This window comes from Lepisosteus platostomus, chromosome 20, assembly GCF_059453375.1.
Source record: "Lepisosteus platostomus isolate fLepPlt1 chromosome 20, fLepPlt1.hap1, whole genome shotgun sequence".
In the NCBI taxonomy this organism is placed as follows: Eukaryota; Metazoa; Chordata; class Actinopteri; order Semionotiformes; family Lepisosteidae; genus Lepisosteus; species Lepisosteus platostomus.
The window spans coordinates 16934111-16953221 of NC_142630.1; the positions used below are offsets into that span (position 1 = coordinate 16934111).

General features: G+C 50.1%; 1 protein-coding gene across 1 annotated transcript in view; it reads right to left on the bottom strand.

The window, feature by feature from the left end:
• The window catches only part of slc12a3 (solute carrier family 12 member 3), a 30697-nt gene extending 13681 nt beyond the window's left edge, over positions 1 to 17016 (bottom strand). The window contains exons 1-25 of the mRNA XM_088613479.1: positions 16669 to 17016; positions 15171 to 15296; positions 14419 to 14494; positions 14036 to 14131; positions 13347 to 13486; positions 12379 to 12489; positions 12091 to 12202; positions 11638 to 11768; positions 11045 to 11129; positions 10756 to 10910; positions 9768 to 9875; positions 9047 to 9170; positions 8764 to 8865; positions 7677 to 7832; positions 7140 to 7239; positions 6566 to 6677; positions 6262 to 6399; positions 5928 to 6034; positions 5686 to 5762; positions 3891 to 3965; positions 2797 to 2898; positions 2585 to 2696; positions 2222 to 2308; positions 1514 to 1649; positions 1185 to 1252 (exon numbers count right to left, since the gene is read on the bottom strand). Of these exons, the coding sequence (XP_088469605.1) occupies positions 1185 to 1252; positions 1514 to 1649; positions 2222 to 2308; positions 2585 to 2696; positions 2797 to 2898; positions 3891 to 3965; positions 5686 to 5762; positions 5928 to 6034; positions 6262 to 6399; positions 6566 to 6677; positions 7140 to 7239; positions 7677 to 7832; positions 8764 to 8865; positions 9047 to 9170; positions 9768 to 9875; positions 10756 to 10910; positions 11045 to 11129; positions 11638 to 11768; positions 12091 to 12202; positions 12379 to 12489; positions 13347 to 13486; positions 14036 to 14131; positions 14419 to 14494; positions 15171 to 15296; positions 16669 to 16965 (2933 nt within the window). The 5' untranslated portion in view covers positions 16966 to 17016. The remainder of the gene's footprint in view (positions 1 to 1184; positions 1253 to 1513; positions 1650 to 2221; positions 2309 to 2584; positions 2697 to 2796; positions 2899 to 3890; positions 3966 to 5685; positions 5763 to 5927; positions 6035 to 6261; positions 6400 to 6565; positions 6678 to 7139; positions 7240 to 7676; positions 7833 to 8763; positions 8866 to 9046; positions 9171 to 9767; positions 9876 to 10755; positions 10911 to 11044; positions 11130 to 11637; positions 11769 to 12090; positions 12203 to 12378; positions 12490 to 13346; positions 13487 to 14035; positions 14132 to 14418; positions 14495 to 15170; positions 15297 to 16668) is intronic.
• Between the last annotated feature and the right edge of the window lie 2095 nt (positions 17017 to 19111).

Here is a 19111-nt window from a genome sequence, read left to right on the forward strand (position 1 = left end):
ACCACACTGAGACACAACACTGCACTGACCCTGCACACCACACTGAGACACAACACTGCACTGACACTGAACACCACACTGAGACACAACACTGTACTGACCCTGCACACCACACAGAGACACAACACTGCACTGACACTGCACACCACACTGAGACACAACACTGCACTGACACTGAACACCACACTGAGACACAACACTGCACTGACCCTGCACACCACACAGAGACACAACACTGCACTGACCCTGCACACCACACTGAGACACAACACCTGTACTGACCCTGCACACCACACTGAGACACAACACCTGCACTGACCCTGCACACCACACTGAGACACAACACCTGTACTGACATTGCATACCATGCTGAGACACAACACCTGCACTGACATTGCACACCATGCTGAGACACAACACCTGCACTGACCCTGCACACCACACTGAGACACAACACCTGCACTGACACTGCACACCACACTGAGACACAACACTGCACTGACACTGCACACCATACTGAAACACATCTACACTAACACTGCACATCATAGTGACACACAACACTACACTAACACTGACAGATTCTCAAGGCTAGGATCAAACTCAGGACATTGGATCTGCAAGACACTGTATAACACCATTATACAACCTGAAACAAATGCCTAGATATCTGTAACTGTAAGAAATAATATGCACATAAAAGCAAATAAGCTGGTGTCTTATAAAGAGGAGTGGCTGCCACTCCAACCATACAGTGCCTGGAGGGCTGTGTAGGAGAGCAGCGGGGTCAAACAGTTTTCACTGAGCAGTACAGGAAAAACGCCACAGAAATCACCAGACTGATCACCCACTGGAACTAATGGGCACTTGTTGCAGACACAAGCAGAACCAGACAGAAAGCGCTGAGGGAAGACTAGGGCAGTGAGGGTTTTCGTGCTCATTGAACTACACTTCCAGTATTGTTGAGCCTAACCGTTTCTGAAACTAAAATGCAAATGATTACCGTGCACGCAAGATCAGCTCTGGGGGTAATTATCTGAAATTCAAGCCCTGAAATGGAATCTGGGTGATGTTCTCTGAACAGTATGTACAGTCCAGTAGCCATTAGGGTGTGTGCTTAGCAAATCAAGGAGAGTAGCTAATTCCCTGGCTCATTCCACTGGGGGCTCAGCATTTCCACTCACAGGATGATGAGCGCCGCGTCTCGGGAGTAATCCAGCAGGATTTCATTCAGATGGATCTGTCGGAGGGACTGCCGGAAAAAAGAAAGCATATTTTTAAAATATGATTAATTTGAAAATCCTCAAAAACCAGTGTTTCATTCTTGCATTTTCTCTTACAGAATTGTGTTTTTTCCTTATCTAAAGCACAAAGTGCTCTGGTTTGCCATAGCCTGAGCACAATCTCTCGCTGTCAGGAAGCGAAGTGCTCTTAAACCACAGATTGGTTTCATTCTGCCCAAGTCATCCGCCAATAACAGAAGATGAAGAATTCAGACTTGAAAGAGTCTCACCTTGGCCTTGTTCCTCTCTATCTCTTCATCCGAAATCTTCCACGGGAATTCCTTCTTCATTTCATTGACCGTGTTTTCGTCCCTGAATCCATCGTTCAGCCGGTAGGGGCCGAGCAGATCCTCAAACCTCTTCACACTGCACCAAACCCACAGGAGACAAGAGGGTTCAGATGGGCACCAGCTCAGAGCAGACTAGGGCCTCTGCAGAGGGACCCGACACTCGTTTCAGTGGACTCAAGTCTGCACTCATCCAATTACAGATATCAAGGACATCTGACATGCAACTGGGATACAGTGTTAAATGCAGATATCCCACGTTATCTCACCCATCACCCATCACCCACCAGGGTGCAACACGGTCTAAGCACACTCTTCTCCTGTAGGGCCTGTTGCAATGGAATAACAGAGTGTGCTGCGTCTCTGCAGAGCTGTTGTAAAACCCAGGCAACTGTCTTTGAGAGCCATGCATCACAGTTTTGCATGGAATCCAAAGGAGTTGCTTAGGTTTATTTATTTATATGATGCACTGTGCAGAAGCTGAGAGAAAATAACCTCTTAATTTGAAATCAAAGCCAGTGGTGATCAAGCAGGTGAGATGGAGCAGCAGGGGAGTGCCCCAGTGCCCCAGTGCCACCTTGCCCTGTGTGCTGTTTAAAGAGCGAGGGAAAGGACCCAGAGACACAGTACAAGAGAGAGGTGTGACCCTACTGCTCGGGCCGCGGATTCTCGTTGACGTCAGGCAGCACCTGGATGTCGTGGAATCCCAGACGAAACTTGCTGAGCAGGGACATGAACCTGGAGATCACAACAGGAAAAAAAAGTCTGTTTCAGTGCTGCTGAGCCCCGGGCTGTGGAGTCATGGCTGACGTCTGTGGACCATGTTGAGCTGAGTGAGCCAGGACAGCGAGCTATTTGCATTTCCGAGTGATTTCAGAAATTAAAAATGATCAGCAGCTTCCCTCTGTATTTTGCTTCACTGCAGTCATCAGAGAAGAGACATGCTTATTTCTGGGGGGGTGTTTGATCGTGCACGGCGGCGGCGGGTTGGAGGGGGTAGGCTCGGATACTCACGCCTTCCTCTGCTCGTCCACCCGGCTGATCTCTCCGCCCACGAAGACACGCACCTTGCAGCCACGCCAGCGCTTCTTCCGCGTCAGGAGGTATGGAATGAGCAGGGTCAGGCCTGCGGAAGGGGCGGCACGCATTACTCACAGGGCACGCCCAGGCTTCCCCTAGGTCACAGGTCAAAGGTTCATTACAGGCTAGCTGTCAGCGCAACCCACCTCCATCATCAAAGAGCCAGTAAACGTCGATCGTCTTCTTGCCCTGCTTAGACTGGAAAATGGTCGTGGGCTGAACTTCAGCCACTAGAGCGTCAGGGTCCACTGAAACAGGAAGAGCCGGGGTCAGACTGACCAGTCTTCACAATCGTTTCCAACGGCTGCTCGCGCAACAGGCAGATGTGACTTAGCACTGACCCAGAGATTACAGACATTCTTGATGTCCCAGCAGCCATATCACTCTGCAACTCAAAACTGGCAGCCCACTGAAGTTCAGCAGGTGTGAGCCTGGTCAGTACCTGGATGGGAGACCTCCTGGGAAAAATTAAGTTTGCTGCTGGAAGAGGTGTTAGTGGGGCCAGCAGGGGGTGCTCACCCTGCAGTCCATGTGGGTCCTAATGCCCCAGTATAGTGATGGGGACACTATACTGTAAAAAGGTGCTGTCCTTTGGATGAGACTTAAAACTGAGGTCTTGACTCTTTGTGGTCATTAAAAATCCCAGGGTTCTTCTTGCAAAGAGTAGGGGTGTAACCCCGGCGTCCTGGCCAAATTTCCCCCTGGCCTTTACCAATCATAATTCAGGTGGGTAGCTGCATCAGCATGCATAAGCTGCAAAGGAACAAGTAATAGGTTTATTCCATGCTGAAAAAGAGAAGAAAGAAAACACAACGTTTTGGCCGTGGAGCCTTCTTCAGGTGTTTTGGCTGAAACGTTGTGTTTTCTTTCAGCATGGAATAAACCTATTACTTGTTCCTTACCAATCATGGCCTCCTAATAATCCCCCTCTCTGAACTGGCTTCATCGCTCTGTTCTCCTCCCCACTGAGAGCTGGTGTGTGGTGAGCGTTCTGGCGCACTATGGCTGCCGTCGCATCATCCAGGTGGGGCTGCACACTGGTGGTGGTGGAGGGGATCCCCATTACCTGTAAAGTGCTTTGAGTGGAGTATCCAGAAAAGCGCTATATAAGTGTAAGCAATTATTATTAATTATTAATGTACAACATTAATGGCCAAGTGTCTTTAAACACAAAATAGGTTTTCTTAGCACACAAAACGGAACACAGTAGATTCCCTTTCATCATCTCGTTGTGTCTTACATGTACTGTGAGCTGCTGGTGCTGGGGAAGTCCCATTGCCACGGTACTCACTGCCATTCTCAAACACAGGGTTAACTGGGAAAACAGGACAGACTCGTTAACACAGGCAGAGTGGACAATCCACACCAGCCAGGACAGACTCCTTAACACAGGCAGAGTGGACAGTCCACACCTGCCAGGACAGAGTCCTTAACACAGTGACAGTGGACAGTCCATACCAGCCAGGACAGACTTGTTAACACAGAGACAGTGGACAGTCCACACCAGCCAGGACAGACTCGTTAGCACAGGGAAACACAACAGTTCAATAATTTTTATCTTTTTATCTCAGTGGTCTCAAACTGTGGTACGCATACCAGCAAATAGGGAGATAGGAGAATGTGCGTGATTTTGGAACAATGCCAATGTTGTAAACACAGGAATGCTTAGAAATACGTGCTACTAACGCTTGTAATCGTGTGAGCACAGGAAATCGTGATAACAGAAAAATATTTAAGAACTGTTTTAAGTTAATTTGAGAAAAATACACAGAGCGTCTCTATGTTTCGCTCCCATGTGCATGAAATAAAAACTTAAAATACGGAAATAAAAACGGAAACGGGGAGAAATGCAAGCTTGCGGATTGCTAAAGCAGGTAAGCCCCACACTATTTTTGAAGAATCTTATTTACCGTTGGCAAAAGAGCTGACACGTATTATGTGTGGAGAAAAAGCTGCTAAACAGCTCGACCTGCTGCCCCCCCTGAAAGACACGGTCATTCACAGAATTATTGAAATGATATCAAAAGTACGCTGATAGAGCGCGTTAAGATGAGCAGATGTTTTTCACTGCAATTAGCTGAGTCTGTAGTCAATTTGGCCAATTCACTCGTTTATGTTAGATACGAGTTTGAGGGTACGTGCCATGAGGACTTCTGTTATGTACGCCGCTACCAACAGGAACTACAGGAGAGCACATATTTCAGCTTCTGAATGAATGTATCGAAGAGAATGGCATCGACTGGATAAAATGCGTCGGAGTTTGTACAGACGGTGCTAGAGCGATGACAAGCTGACATAACGGTGTAGTTGCACGAATTAGAGAGGTTGCTCCAGAAATTAATGGACGCATTGCAACATTCACCGTGAGACCTTTGCCATCAAGAAAATGCCTGACGATTTAAAATCTGTTAGACTCTGTTGTGAATTGTTTCAAGGCTCGAAAAATGAATTCACATCTGCTTTGCTAACAGGCTCACCCCTCTCACCGAAATGGTGCTTTTTTATTATTTTTATTTGTTGTTGTTACTGTTTTTTTCAGTAAAACGCTTTGAGAAGCCACATTTAAAGGTGCTATATCAAATAAAGTTTATTATTATAATATTTATTATATGTATGTGTGAGTGTGTGTGCACGCACACTCATGTTGGTCATTGAGAATTTCTGGGGTTCCTATGAGATGATGACTTGTAGGTGGTACTTGGATGCTTTGTTTGGATTAGGGGTGGTACTTGGTCCAAAAAGAACCACTGATCTATATCAATTTCTATCTTCAGTGAGGTACCTCCTGGCTTTTCTGCACTGTAATGTGAACATGCGCATTCAGTGTTGAGTACAGCACAGCACACTCCAATACAAATGACAAAGAAACAAATCAAAAACCCAAACACGGTGTTCAGTGCTGGGGCCCAGAAGAATGCTGTGGGAGGGGCAGCCGATGCAGAACAGGCCCATGTTCCCCTGGGAACCAGCTGACTCCGCTCCGATCTTCCGGATCACACAGGGGTCGCCCTCCCAGAGCCCAGCGCTGGCCTTACCGTGGGCCTGCATCGTCCTCGACAGCCCTTCCTTCGTCCGCATCACACACACCCCGAACCTCAGGTCAAAGGCGTCGCTGGAACATGAGACACACAACACGGCACCGTGAGCCCACGGGAAACCGGGCTGAGAGTTCTCACCAGACGTGCTGCTCCGCGCTCGTGCACGTCCACACCAGACGTGCTCGTGCTCCACGCATGCGCGTTATCTAATGACAAAGAGGCGCGGGGGGCACACTCACTGTATGATCCCAATGTAGTTTTCCAGGCTGCTCGGGCGATCCCTCTGCCAGTTCCTCTTGAAGCCCATCACGAGAACATTGGGCTGGATCCTCCCGAGGCCTGCGGCCTGACAAACAACATGTGCTGCACGTTAGGACTCGCTGGGCTCTTGCAGAGGCGAGGCAGGGAAACGTCACCTGTCACCGGTCCGAACGACTGCAGAAGTGAATCTTTTCCCAGAATGCCTTCATGGTCTCCCAACCATGCTTGTCTGGTAGGTGCTAGAGCTGTTTTCCACAGCTCTGCTGGAGAGGCTCTCCTGCGGCTCTTCAGCAGGAAGATGGGTGACCTCACCTGGAGAAGCATCTGCACACCACTGCGCAGGTCCTCGGCCACCACCCCGCGGTAGAAGGACTTGATCTTCCTCCTGTTCAGCCAGGTCACATGACTGCCGCCGCCCGCTGCCTCCTGGCTCGTGGGAGAGGGCGCCCCCTGTCCCGAGCAGAGAGAGCAGCACATGTCACCCAGACAGCGGCCTCCCAGACAACACAGACCATGTGCTCTGAATGAGCACATGAATCCTCACTCTTCAAAACCACCGTGCAGAAGCAGTTTTCACAGCAAAGAAACCACGGGTGCAGCCAGGAGGAAAACTCACAACAACGACGTTTCCGCACATCATGAGGCTCAGGTTTTTGGTGAAGGTGCCGACGAAGTCAACCAGGGCGGGGCGGAAGCTGGGGGGCCCCGTCAGGACCAGACACTGCGGCCTGAAGGAGAGAGGAACACAGGCTAGAGCCCCCCGCAGCGGCCAGGGGCCCCCGCCGGGGCAGCACCCCACTGCCCCAGGCCTGGGCTCCTCCATGTCCCGACTCCAGCTCTCCGAACAGTGAGTGACCTCCTGACAGACAGCCCTGCGTCACTGTGCAAGAACACCAGCTGAGCCTCACGGCACTCTGTTGTCTGCTGTTGTATCCACTGGACCCTAAGTCTAACCTTTACCCTAAACTAGCCCGAACTTTAGGACTCTACCCTTTTCCTAACAACAGCACAAACCCAACAGCTGTTCGAACCCGGACCACGAGAAGTCAGCTTCCCTGAGCCAAGCTTAATTCAGCCCATCTACAGCCCGGGTTCAGGTCTGGTCCTTATACCCAACACTAATTCTGACCCTAAAGTACATGTTGGAGGTACAGTAGTTGCCCTCAGCTGAGATCAGCCCCCGTTATTACCTGTAGTTCTTGATGTGTTCATCAACTTCGTTCAGTCCCACTGAATAGGACAGCGCCATGTTGTAGGACCCAGCTTGAACTGAAGACCCCCAGTTAACAGCTGCAAAGCACAAGCACAGACCACCCACCAAGGGTCAGCACGCGGCCCTGATATTCTCTGTCCTTGTCGTGCACGCAGGCGAGCTAAAGCTCGCTGAGCATCAAGCACCCTTCAGCAGGAACTCAGGAAAACGGTCATCAGGAAGGTTAGAAATGACCCATCTTACCCAGTTGATTTGGTTAGTGGACCTAATATCTGAAGTTGGATACTTGAGAAAAGTGAAGCAGGAGTTCATTTCATGTCACTGCAGAACTCAAAGACGCTGTCAATGGATATTTTACAGGATTTTTAACTGCAGACTCAGAGATCTTCAACCAATCAGTGAACAAGAAGATTCTGTGACTGTAACAGACGCTGTGGCCCAGGACGGCGCCGCCGACAGGACCCCTGCCAGCCATGTGCACTGGGGCGTGTGACGCCAGCCGTGGCGGTCTCACCTGGTCTCTTATACAGCACGTAGGCCAGGAGGAAGAGCACGATGCCGATGGCAATCAGGGCCGCCCACCAGGTCAGCAGGAACATGATGACCACTGAGATGATGGCGCCAACCAGAGCAGCCCACTTGCTGTAATATTGGAAGGAAGGCCGCCAGCCTACGGGGGAGTCACAGAACCAGCTCAGACACATGAGCAGCACATGTGCAGGCTGTGTCAGATATATAGAAAAACCCAACTGGAACTGCAGTTCAGGCCACAGGCAGCTAAGAAACCATCCACTGGAAGTGGACTGGTCTTCTGTGAGAGGTATTCTCTAAATCGTCTGTAGTTATGTAATGTAATGTAATGTAATGTGTCTGCAGCTGCAGCTTCAGACCCAGCTTTGAATGAGAAGCTTGGAGCAATACTGCCAACAAATCAGCCATATCACCCTGCAACTCACAACTGGTAACCCACTGAAGCTAAGCAGGTGTGAGCCTGGTCAGTACCTGGATGGGAGACCTCCTGGGAAAAACTAAGGTTGCTGCTGGAAGAGGTGTTAGTGGGGCCAGCAGGGGGCGCTCACCCTGCGGTCCATGTGGGTCCTAATGCCCCAGTATAGTGACGGGGACACTTTACTGTAAACAGGCGCCATCCTTCGGATGAGACGTAAAACTGAGGTCCTGACTCTCTGTGGCCATTAAAAATCCCAGGGCATTTCTCGAAAAGAGTAGGGGTGTAACCCCGGTGTCCTGGCCAAATTTCCCATTGGCCCTTACCAATCATGGCCTCCTATTAATCCCCATCTATGAACTGGCTTCATTACTCTGCTCTCCTCCCCACTGATAGCTGATGTGTGGGGAGCGTTCTGGCGCACTATGGCTGCCGTCGCATCATCCAGGTGGGGCTGCACATTGGTGGTGGTGGAGGGGATCCCCATTACCTGTAAAGCACTTTGAGTGGAGTGTCCAGAAAGTGTAAGTGTAAGCAATTATTATTATTATTATTATTATTAAATCTGTTCAGACTCTAGGGGGCTGCTTGCTGGGGCCAGCCCAGGAGCCAAATGGCTGGCAAAGGGCTGTGTGTGACAGAGCTGCAGGCTCACCTGGGGAGTTGGTGATGGAGGCGTGAAAGCAGCTGAAGTTGATGAGCGCGTAGGAGCACAGGAAGAAATTGGAGATGATGGGGGCGATGGTGTTCAGCTCAGCTGTGCAGGGAAAATACACACAACACACAAAGCAGTTGATAAGACACTCTGTCGGGTACAAATCACTGGATACGCTGCTGTTCCACAAAAGAACTCTGAATATCTGTCAACCTTCGCATGAACAGTGTTTATCTCATAGATGCAGTGACTTAGTTCAGCGACATCTGTCAGCAAAACCTACCAATCAGAATGAAGCAGATGGCGATAATATAGGTCAGCAAGTACCCTCTGATGGGCTCGTTGTTCTTCCCATAGCCTTCCCCAAAGAATCCGATCAAAGGGTACAGGTTGTCTTTGCAAAGGCACTTTGAATAAAAACAGCCGAGTAGGACAATAAATAAATATACTGTATATTAGTTTTAAAATGCACACAATGCAAAAATAATCATAACACAAATAAAAGACTGCTTTCCTCTCCTCAAATTACACATGACTGACCCCACGCAGCCTCCATGTGGACATGCACATCACTGATAAAGGACAAGTTTATTTCTCTAACACTTGCAGGATTTTTATGCACAAAAAAAACGAAACACTGAACATGACAATGTGTTAATCAGAAGCACACGGACGGGGAGCCTGTTTTAGACGATTCTGATGACCCAGATTGATGTTGTAGGTCACTTATTTTAATTCCAGAATATAACAGTCCATTTGTCACAGCGCCTGAGGCCATTTCTTATTGCTTTAATAATTATTTAGCACAGAGCTTGCTTTCATACAATCTGGAAATCTAAACAGAGTTTGAGCAGGTACTGCAGCCAAACCTTTGGGTTTAAAAAGGCTGAAAATGTTCAAAATGAAACTATCTCTTTACAAAGTTGGTGAAGGAGCCGCAGGCTGCCTCACAGCCCAGCTGCCTGAGGAGGGCGCCGCAGAGGGCGCGCGGGCAGGAAAGCTACCTGGAAGACTTTGGGAGCGGAGACCAGGCAGGCCAGGGCCGAGGACAGGGTGGCCCCGAAGATCCCAGCAGTGATGAGTGGGGCAAATCCGGACACCATGCTCATACTCTGCAGGGAGACAGAAGGGGGGCAGAGAGGGCAGAGAGGGGTGGAGAGAGGGCAGAGAGGGGCAGAGAGGGCAGAGAGGGGTGGAGAGAGGGCAGAGAGGGGCAGAGAGGGCAGAGAGGGGTGGAATGGGGCAGAGAGGGGTGGAGAGAGGGCAGAGAGGGGTGGAGAGAGGGCAGAGAGGAGTGGAAAGGGGCAGAGAGGGGTGGAGAGGGCAGGAGCAGGCAGAAAGAAAGGGGTTAGGAGGGCATGCAGGAGAGGAGGGGTGAAAAGAAAAGGAGAAACTGATTGCCCAGCTGGTCCACTGCACATCAGAGTACTGCTCTAAGCCAGTCAGCCACTGGACTTACCTGTAATAAGGTATCTTCAGACACAACCTGAAGCTGCTCAATGTACTGAACATTCACAGCTGTTAAGCTCGGTGCCGTGTGTATGATAGCTGTCCGTCAGGAATCCATTCACTAGAATTCGATTATATTCAGGCTACAGAGCCACCTAGCAGAGGCCACTCAAACCAGTGACAAACACGTTGAGCCCCAGGCACCCCTGGGAGGGAGAGGGAGGCTCAGCAGCTGCACTGCTCCAGTTACATCAGGTCACTCAGCTCGTTAGTCACAGCAACAGGCCGCCGGGAGGACAGATCAGGGGGAGGAGAGAGTGGATCTCTCTCTGCAGGGCTCTCAGTAAATCCCTGTTTAACAGGCTCTTTGCTCCTGAAAGCGGCTAGCAGCTCACTGAGAGACCCTGGAAACATACTGCAGCGCCTCCTGCTGGTTCCAGATGAGACGTGAAACCAAGAGACTGCAGGCTCTGCAGCAACTCGCTCCTACGTCCCTCTAGGCTCTGCAAGCACTTTGAAGACAATGGCTCTCACTCCTCTTACCTGGTAGTAGTTGCTGATGCCGTACGGACACGTTTTATTGGCGATGCAGTCGCTGAAGTTCCAGCCGTAGGTGCAGGCCAGTCCCAGGCAGTCTGTCCCCAGCGCGTCCGCAGTGTCGTTGATGTTGCCAGAGGCGTCGCGCACCACGCACGACCCTGAGAGCAAAAAAACACAGACTTCGCTGACGACTGTGAGCACGCGTTACATTCTGCTTTCAAATCGAACCCTGCTATGTATTATCCAAAAGAAACAGCAGCCACATGAGAGAAACGGGATCCTCCTAACTCACCGATGGTGGCAGAGATGATCAGGTAAGACATGGTGGTCCAGAAAATGGCCAGGAGAGTTCCTCTCGGAATGGCCACTGCTGGGTCCTGACATTCAGGAGAGGGAGAGAGAGCTGGGGGCAATTATATGATTATAGATGGACAGGAGCTCCCGGAGAAGAGAGCAGGCTCTTTAACTGGCCAGAATGATCTCCAGTCCGCTATCCTGCAGACCGGCTGTGAAGCTGCTGGAACAAAGACTCCCCTGCGGATGGTATTTAACGTAGAAAATGTGCAGAACGTTACCTGCAGGCAGTGGAAACATAACCTACAGATATGAGAAACACAGAGCTGAATACTAAAACAAGCTATTGTTTTCACGTATTAAGTGAAATGAAGAAATGAAGAAAGCAGAGTCAGAATCTGCAATGAAACATTAACCAGAGACAAGTGGAACCTACAGGAAGGAGCAGTTAAAACTGACAGCCTGGCATCTTTCAAGTATTGGCAAGGTGAGATCCTTCTCTCCTTCGGTAACCTTGTGCCGAGCCCACAAAGCTCTGCTCAAGCTGTTGAGCCCCCCACGGGGGACACTTCAGCACACAAGTCCACTTGCCTTCAGGTCTCCAGAGATGTTGGCTCCTGCCAGGATTCCTGTCGCCGAGGGGAAGAAGATGGAGAACATCCCAAAAAAACTGCCCTCCGGTCCTCTCCAGTTTGGCACAAAGTTTTCAGCAAAAATAGCACCTGGAAAAAATGGGCACGTTAATCACGCTTTCTTCCAAGCACAACTCATGCATTCCAGGAGAAACAGGCATCTCTGCTCCCTGTTTTTTTTCTAAAACTGTTAAGTTATGACTGAACATTGAAGTTTTGTTCTGTTTTTCTCATAATGTCTCCCTTGAGGTTTTATGCACAAAGAGGTCACGAATGTGTTGGCTGTAAATGTTCTCTGGTTCAGTGAATTCATCTCCCAGGACAGAGATTATAAGAAAGGTACCAGTGTGGTAATGCTTGCTTATGGAAGTGGAGTGTTCTTCTACAAACTGCATCAAGAGATCCATATTACCTTTGTAACTGAAGAATCCTTTAGCCTTCTTCTCTGGAGTAGCCGGTATAATTGTCCCCACGATATAGTTTGCAAAGGAGACCACGATCACGAAAAAGAATAGGACTTGTGCCTGTGTTTGGGACAGATGGAAAAGCATTTATTATACAAACGGCACATAATGCAACCACATGCAATCCAGGGCTAGACTGTAACACAATACACAATGCAGCATGAAACAAATGCATTATAGATTTGTGATGCACACTCAGAGCAAGCAAGACATCTTTAAACAGACTTTAGACTTGCCTTGGACTCCCACTCCATCCCAGCCAGCGAGATGCCCAGCAGGCAGGTCACAGTAATGACACCCACAATGCGGATGTCATTGATGGGGTCCACAATGCTGGAGCCACTCTCCTGGAGGGGAGAGGGAGATCTGAGTCAGGCAGAGACAAAGACAGCGCAGACACTCAGGACCTACAGCTACAGGAGATACTCGGAGCCAGTTCTCAGAAGCGCCTGCGGCTTATGGAACACCTCACTTACAGGAAAAGTCAGCCTGGGTATTTTCACCCATTATAATACCTGCTACACTGTACCTGGGTTTCCTCCCGGTGCTCTAGTCTCCCCCCACAGTTCAAGGACATGCTGGCAGCTCAATTAGCTTCTGGCAAAACTGGCCCTGGTGTGAGTGTGTGTGTGTCTGTGTGTGCCCTGTGATAGACTGCAGTCCAGAGTGTACCCTGCCTTGTGCCTGTTTCTAGCTGGGATAAGGTCTGGCTCCCCTGAAAACCTTATTTGGGTGAAGGGCTTAGACAATATCACCATATCACCCTGCAACTCACAACAGGCAACCCACTAAACCATTTAACAATCATGGCCTCACAATAATCCCCATTTCTGAACTGGCTTCATCACTCTGCTCTCCTCCCCACTGCAAAGTGGTGTGTGGTGAGCTTTCAGGTGGATGCTGTACATTGGTGGTAGTGGGATTCCCCTTTAATTCCCTGTAAAAGCACTTTGAATGTAGTGTCCAGAAAAGACCAGTATAAGCATAAGATTATTATTTCAGGTGGGGAGCTGCGTCAGCATGGCCGTGGAGCCTTCTTCAGGTGTCAGGTGTTCAGATTATTATTATTATTATTATTATTATTATTATTATTATTAAGATGGATGGATGATAAATACCTGCTGAAAGTGAACTGGGAAAGGCTACCTCATTGGTCAATGAGTCAACGATGAAGAGAGAAGAGAGCCCCAGAGCTCTTCCTCACCTGGATGAGAACCTGCACGGTCTCGGCGAAGCCCACGGTGTGCATGGCCACGGCCACAGCGTTGGCGAAAGCGAAGATCAGACCGATCGAGCCGCCCAGCTCGGGACCCAGACTGCGGGAGATCAGGAAGTACGTCCCGCCTGCAGAGGTAAGAGACAGGGGCTCCTTCAACAGGGGAGCCAGACTGCGTCCCAGCAGCTGGATCACCCTGGAGGTCCTGTTCAGAAGCACTGCAGGATCATTCCCAGCTTCCTGGACATGACACGATCACAGAGGTGGCATAGCAGGGGAGGTCACGCGATCCTTCTTACTCAGCTGGATTCTGGTAGCAAGTTGATTTGATCCACTGGCTACGTCACAGACTGGAAACCGGGATTCAAGAGCTCCCATGTTACAAAATGAACAGGTTATAGACCCAGCTGGTCGCAGTCGGCCTGAAACAGCTGCTGCTGATCTGATTATACAAGTAAAAGCGGCAGGGCTTTGAAATGACTGTCCTAGGCCCTACTGTCTAAGCTAGTGGTGGGACTAACTCGTTCCTCACCCTTCCACTCGAGACCTCTGTTACGTAACTGGACAAATCCTGTGCTAAACTGGTCCCACCAGGCAGTGCCCGCCGGACCAGGGTTGGGCTGCACTGGTCTGCCCGCGGCCGGGCCCGTGCCGACAGGAGAGCCCCGCTGCCGTACCTCCTTTGACTTTGCCGTTGGTGGCGATGGCCGAGGTGGACAGGCCTGTGATGCCCGTGATGCAGGAGGACAGCAGAATGATGACCCAGGTCAGGCCTGCGGGGGAGGGACAGATACAGGTGGGGTGGGGTGCTCAGTGAGACTAATAACGACACGTCACTCCCTGCACTAGAAGTCTTTCTGATGATCGTTTCGGGTCACATTCATGCATCTGTTCATCACTTCATACAAACGCTGCCTTGTGATGCTAATGCACAGCATCACTGGCAGAAAACAAACAGATCAGAAGACAACAACTCATTGCAGCAGGCTGATGTTCAGGACGTCCCGTGGTTTTCTGCTGTTGCTCAGTCAGCAATGCAGCACGCCGCCCACCCACGTACCAATCCCTGCCTGGGAGGTGATCCAAGGCAGCCGCAGGTACAGGATGACACCCCAGATGTTGAGCATGCAGCGAATCTGGGGGAGACAAGAGCAGAACTCAGCACCCCACTGACAACTATTCCTCACTTACTGAGCCACAACCGGCGCTTGACCACCAACAACCTTGTGTTATTCCAGGCCGATTCATGATTAAATCTTGACATGCTGAGAGACCCTGATTTCTCTCAACGCCAAAAAGCACTAAAAACCAAGAATCAGTCTAAATGCTGGAGTCCAGCTGTGCTCAAGCACACTACCAGGTTAAAGTGCAAAAGCTATGTAGATGAGTACAGTGAGCCCACTTAACTCCTTCAATACAAACCAGCCGGAAGAGCTACTGAATAACTTCCTTCCTTTCTTTTTTCTTTTTTTTTAAGTGTATAACGTTAGCATGCCCAAAGGGGTTGGGCAGCCAGTTGACCTTGGACCCCTAGAGGTTTTTTTTCTCCTTACTTAGGAGTTCTTGGTTCCTCTCCTCCGTTGCCTTCTGGTCTTTCTGTTCTGTGTTCACAACATGTATGGTTACTTGCATTGTTAAGCACCGTGGGACAATCTTGTTGTGAAAAGCGCTCTATAAAAATAAGTTGAATTGAATTGAATAAATAAGGGTCGTGTCACATTGTGTCGCGGTGTTGCCACAGTGACCATCCCGCCCGGGACGGCGCTACACGGCGGGCGGCTGTGTCCTGCCAGGCTGATCCGGCGCACTCACCATGACCCCCTGCACCCATCCGAAGCGCGGGGGCTCCGGGGCGGGGCCCTCCGGCAGCTCCTCCTCGGCGCCGCCTCTGCCCACGCCGCTGGCGTCCTCGTACACGGGGGGGGGGCAGGAGCCCTCCTGGGGGAGAGGAGAACCGCGCTGCAGGCTGACAGACAGCGGGCAAGGGCACAGCCCTGCTCTGCCTCAACACACCCGCTGGGGAACAGCACAGGACCCCGAAACTGGCTCTAGCCCTCCTGCGGGGTTCCTCCTCCCAGCTCCGCACAGCTCTGACCTCCAGAGCCCAGTCCGCGGGGGCCCACGGCTTATTTCTTTAAAAAAAAGCTACTTTTCCTGTTGAAAAGTGTTTCCACTCAGCGGGAATGAGAGACGGAGTCTGTAGCACCCAAATCTTTCGTCTCCACTGTTTCACCCCCCCTGTCACCGTCCTGCAAGACGGCCTGATCCCAGCACCCCTTCGGCCTCTGGCAGGATGCTGCGGCCCTACGCTGTACCCCCTCAGGTTGCACCCCAAAAATACAGAAAGACCTAACCTCAGCACTCAAGCACTGCAGACAGCACTGGTTTTGGTCTTTTATCAATGTGTGAAATGAATGAAAAATCCACTTGTATTAGATGCAGGTGCATATTTCAGCTACACAAATTATTCTGATGTTTTCCCAGGTAAGAATATTCATTTTTTGGTGTGAAATTATTCATAAAAGTAAATCAAACAAACCATAGGGGAGCTCTTGGGGTCTAACAGACTGAACTACAGGAATGTGTTGAAATAGTCGATATTCTGTTGTATAGGATTCTGTTGCCACCAGCTCTATTCTGGGGCTTAAAGAAGTGTCCCACACCGACAGGCTGGAGAAACTGATCCCTTTCAGTTTGGGACTGAAAGAGACAACCAGAGTATCTGACACAAGTATTCACAATAGTCGAGCCAGCACACATCTTCACCATGAGCTGGGAGACACAAGGCAGAGGACACTTGCGCAAACTAAACAAAAGTGCAGGAGAACTGGAGGCATTTCTTTACACAAAGGACGGTGGGAGTGTGGAACAAGTTTCCCATCCAAGTTAGTGAAACCAATATCTTGGCCTTCTTTCTTATGTTTGTAACCTTTCTTAAGTTCCAATGACATAATCTGTGTTCCAGCAGGGCCCTCAGTTTCACAATCAAACCCTCCATTGACTTAATAACAATTAGATTAATCTGAGCTGTTTGCTCCCAGCTCTTAAACATCCTGGAGCTTTAACTGTTGGTTTTTGTAAGTGAAATAAAATCCCAGATTTGTGACTAGAAGCAAAATGCTAATATCCCAATGAAGCACCTTCTTCTCAAGTAAGGCTTCAGTTCTCTAATGGAGGTGGGCTGGACTGAAAGCCAGCAGATATCTGGGGCACCAGGGCACCAGGACTGGGAACCACTGGAACAATACGTGGATGATTAAAAGAGAAATAAACCCGATCTTTCTGGAGACGTAGACCTTCGCTGTCTCACCTCGGTGTAGGAGTGCAGCTGGAAGAGAGAGGGTCTCTGCCGGCGGTCGCGCCCGGGAATCTCGGTGTTGGCGTAGAAGTCGTAGCTTGGCGCGACGTCTAGCGTGTTATAGGCGGAGGTTCTCAGGGACAGCGAGCTGGTCTCGGAGTCCATACTGTTGACGCCGCTCTCTGGCTGCTCGTAACTGAACTTGGAGTCTTCCTCCCGGCTCGCCGAGCTCACCGCCCGGGAGATGGTGAATCGGCCGTGCGGTGGCGGCGAGTCTACGGTCACTACGGGCGCAGGAACGTCGGCCATGGCCGGACACCACGGCTGCGATAGACTACCACCTGATGAAGTGGGATAAGCACGGGCCACGGGGGGCTTTTATGCGCGGTCCAACCGGTGGCAACCGCATTTTCTTCCAGCGTTGCTTGGCCATGCGTGATGGGTTGGGTTCGGATTGGAAAGTTTTCCGAAGAACCCTGGGTGAGAGCCCTAATCACCACCCTGGGGCGCCGGAGCGCACGGGCCTCCATGTAAATGCTTTTAATTAAATGTAATCACATTCTGAGATCCCCAAGTCCGATAAGATTTCGAGAAAGTCACAAGGAAACACTCAGGGAAAAACAGGAGCGAGCCGGCCACTGTCGCCCCCCCTCCCCGAAGGAAAGCGGGACCCAGAGAGGTGTAGGGCGGTGATTCCCAACCGGGGGTACTCGTACCCCAGGGGGCACGTCGGCAGGTACCAGGGGGTACGTGGGAAGATTGTGGATTAAATATAATTTACAAAATAGAAATTACTACTTGACGTTTTTTTTTTTAAATGTCAAATACTGTTTCACACTCAATGGACACAGTTGCGATTAGGAACAAATAAAAGCAGAAACAGATTAAATCGGTTGATGTCTAGCGCAGCCTCCTTATCAATCACCCCTGCGTTATTGCACTGCGCGCGAAAGTACTGCAACTCCAAGTGTCAGAACAGTACGAATTCAAAAAAAGAAAAAGGGGACGAAGCCCCAACATCGGCAGTTCCAAGATCAGTGTGTTTTGTACGGCTTTACATGTACGGCCGCGGACCACCGCAGCCACTGTGTTGTTTCTGCGGTGAAGCGCTAGCGAACAGGCCCATGAAGCCAGCCCATCTACTGCGGCACCTGAGCACCAGACACCCCTCCTGCGTTGGTAAGACTGGTGCATTTTTCCAACGCAAATGGTCTGAATTCAAGTCCAGTCGAAGCAAACTGAAGAAAGCCACAAGCGTGTAGCACTGGAGGGTCTTTTGCTGTGTCGCTACTTGAAGAACTTTTGCCCTTTGGATCTACCTATTTGTGTGAAGTGGCTTTCTCAGCTCTGACGCAAATCAAAACCAAGCATAGGAACAGACTCAATGTGTAGAACAGCCTGATTACAGCCATGGCCACACTGACCCCAGAAACAGGCTCAGGTGTTGCATTAAAGGGAGATGAATCCACTAAGTGAGTCTGACTCCGTTTTTTTCACCCACAGCATCAATAATTGGTATTTTGGTTGAAAGTCAATCGTTATAATGATATCCAGTTTGATAATATTATTAATACATTTTAAATTAACTTATTTAACTTAAATTTCAGTTTAAACAAACAAATTTAGGATCATACTGGTTTGGTGTGGATGAGGGGGGACTTGAGCCATTTGAAAGGGCTGTGGGGGTACATATTCAAGGTTGGGAAGCACTAGGGGACCGGCGCTCTGACAGCACCACCCCCTGCGACACCAGGGGCGCCGCAACCCGGGGTCTGGAGCCACTGAAGGCCCGATTCTGTTCGCTGTAAAGTCATCAAGTGCCTCCTGAACCTTCAAGTTTAAAGCAGGTGAAAATGTTTCTCGCAAATACTCCATTTAAATACATTTATGGAGGGCTCACTTAAAAGTGGTGGTGATGGGGATGATTTTTTAAAAAAATCACGGAACCTGTTTCCTGTTTAGAAAACCTCAGGTTAAACCATGGATTTACTCGGTGCTGTTATTCCCAGTCCGGCCGTTTCCGACCTCCGCGAGGACTGGGAGCTTCCGGCCTTTACTGTAACCCTCTGCTTAGCCTGACCCCCCCGGCAGAGGGGCGACGTGAATCCCCCCACCCGGGTCCCTCCTGTCCCGGGCCGCTCCAGAGGGCGCAGGGAACAAGTCGAGCGACGCTCAGCCAGCCATTCCTGCCGCGCTACGCGGGGTCATAAATACACCGTGTTTTCTATTAACCTGTCCATTAACCCGGCGAGTCTCTCAGCTGCGACGAGCCAGCTCCAGGCGAACCATTTTCGAATAATCATTAGTTGTCGGCAAAAAAATACCCCGTGCTTGCAAGCATTCCCGTTACGTAACTTGTTCACAGCGGATGTTCCCAGTAAATGGCACTGTTAAGAACTGGTAGAAATCTCAGGGTACAGCTGCCGACTCATGTTTTGCTAATTTGGTCAGTGCC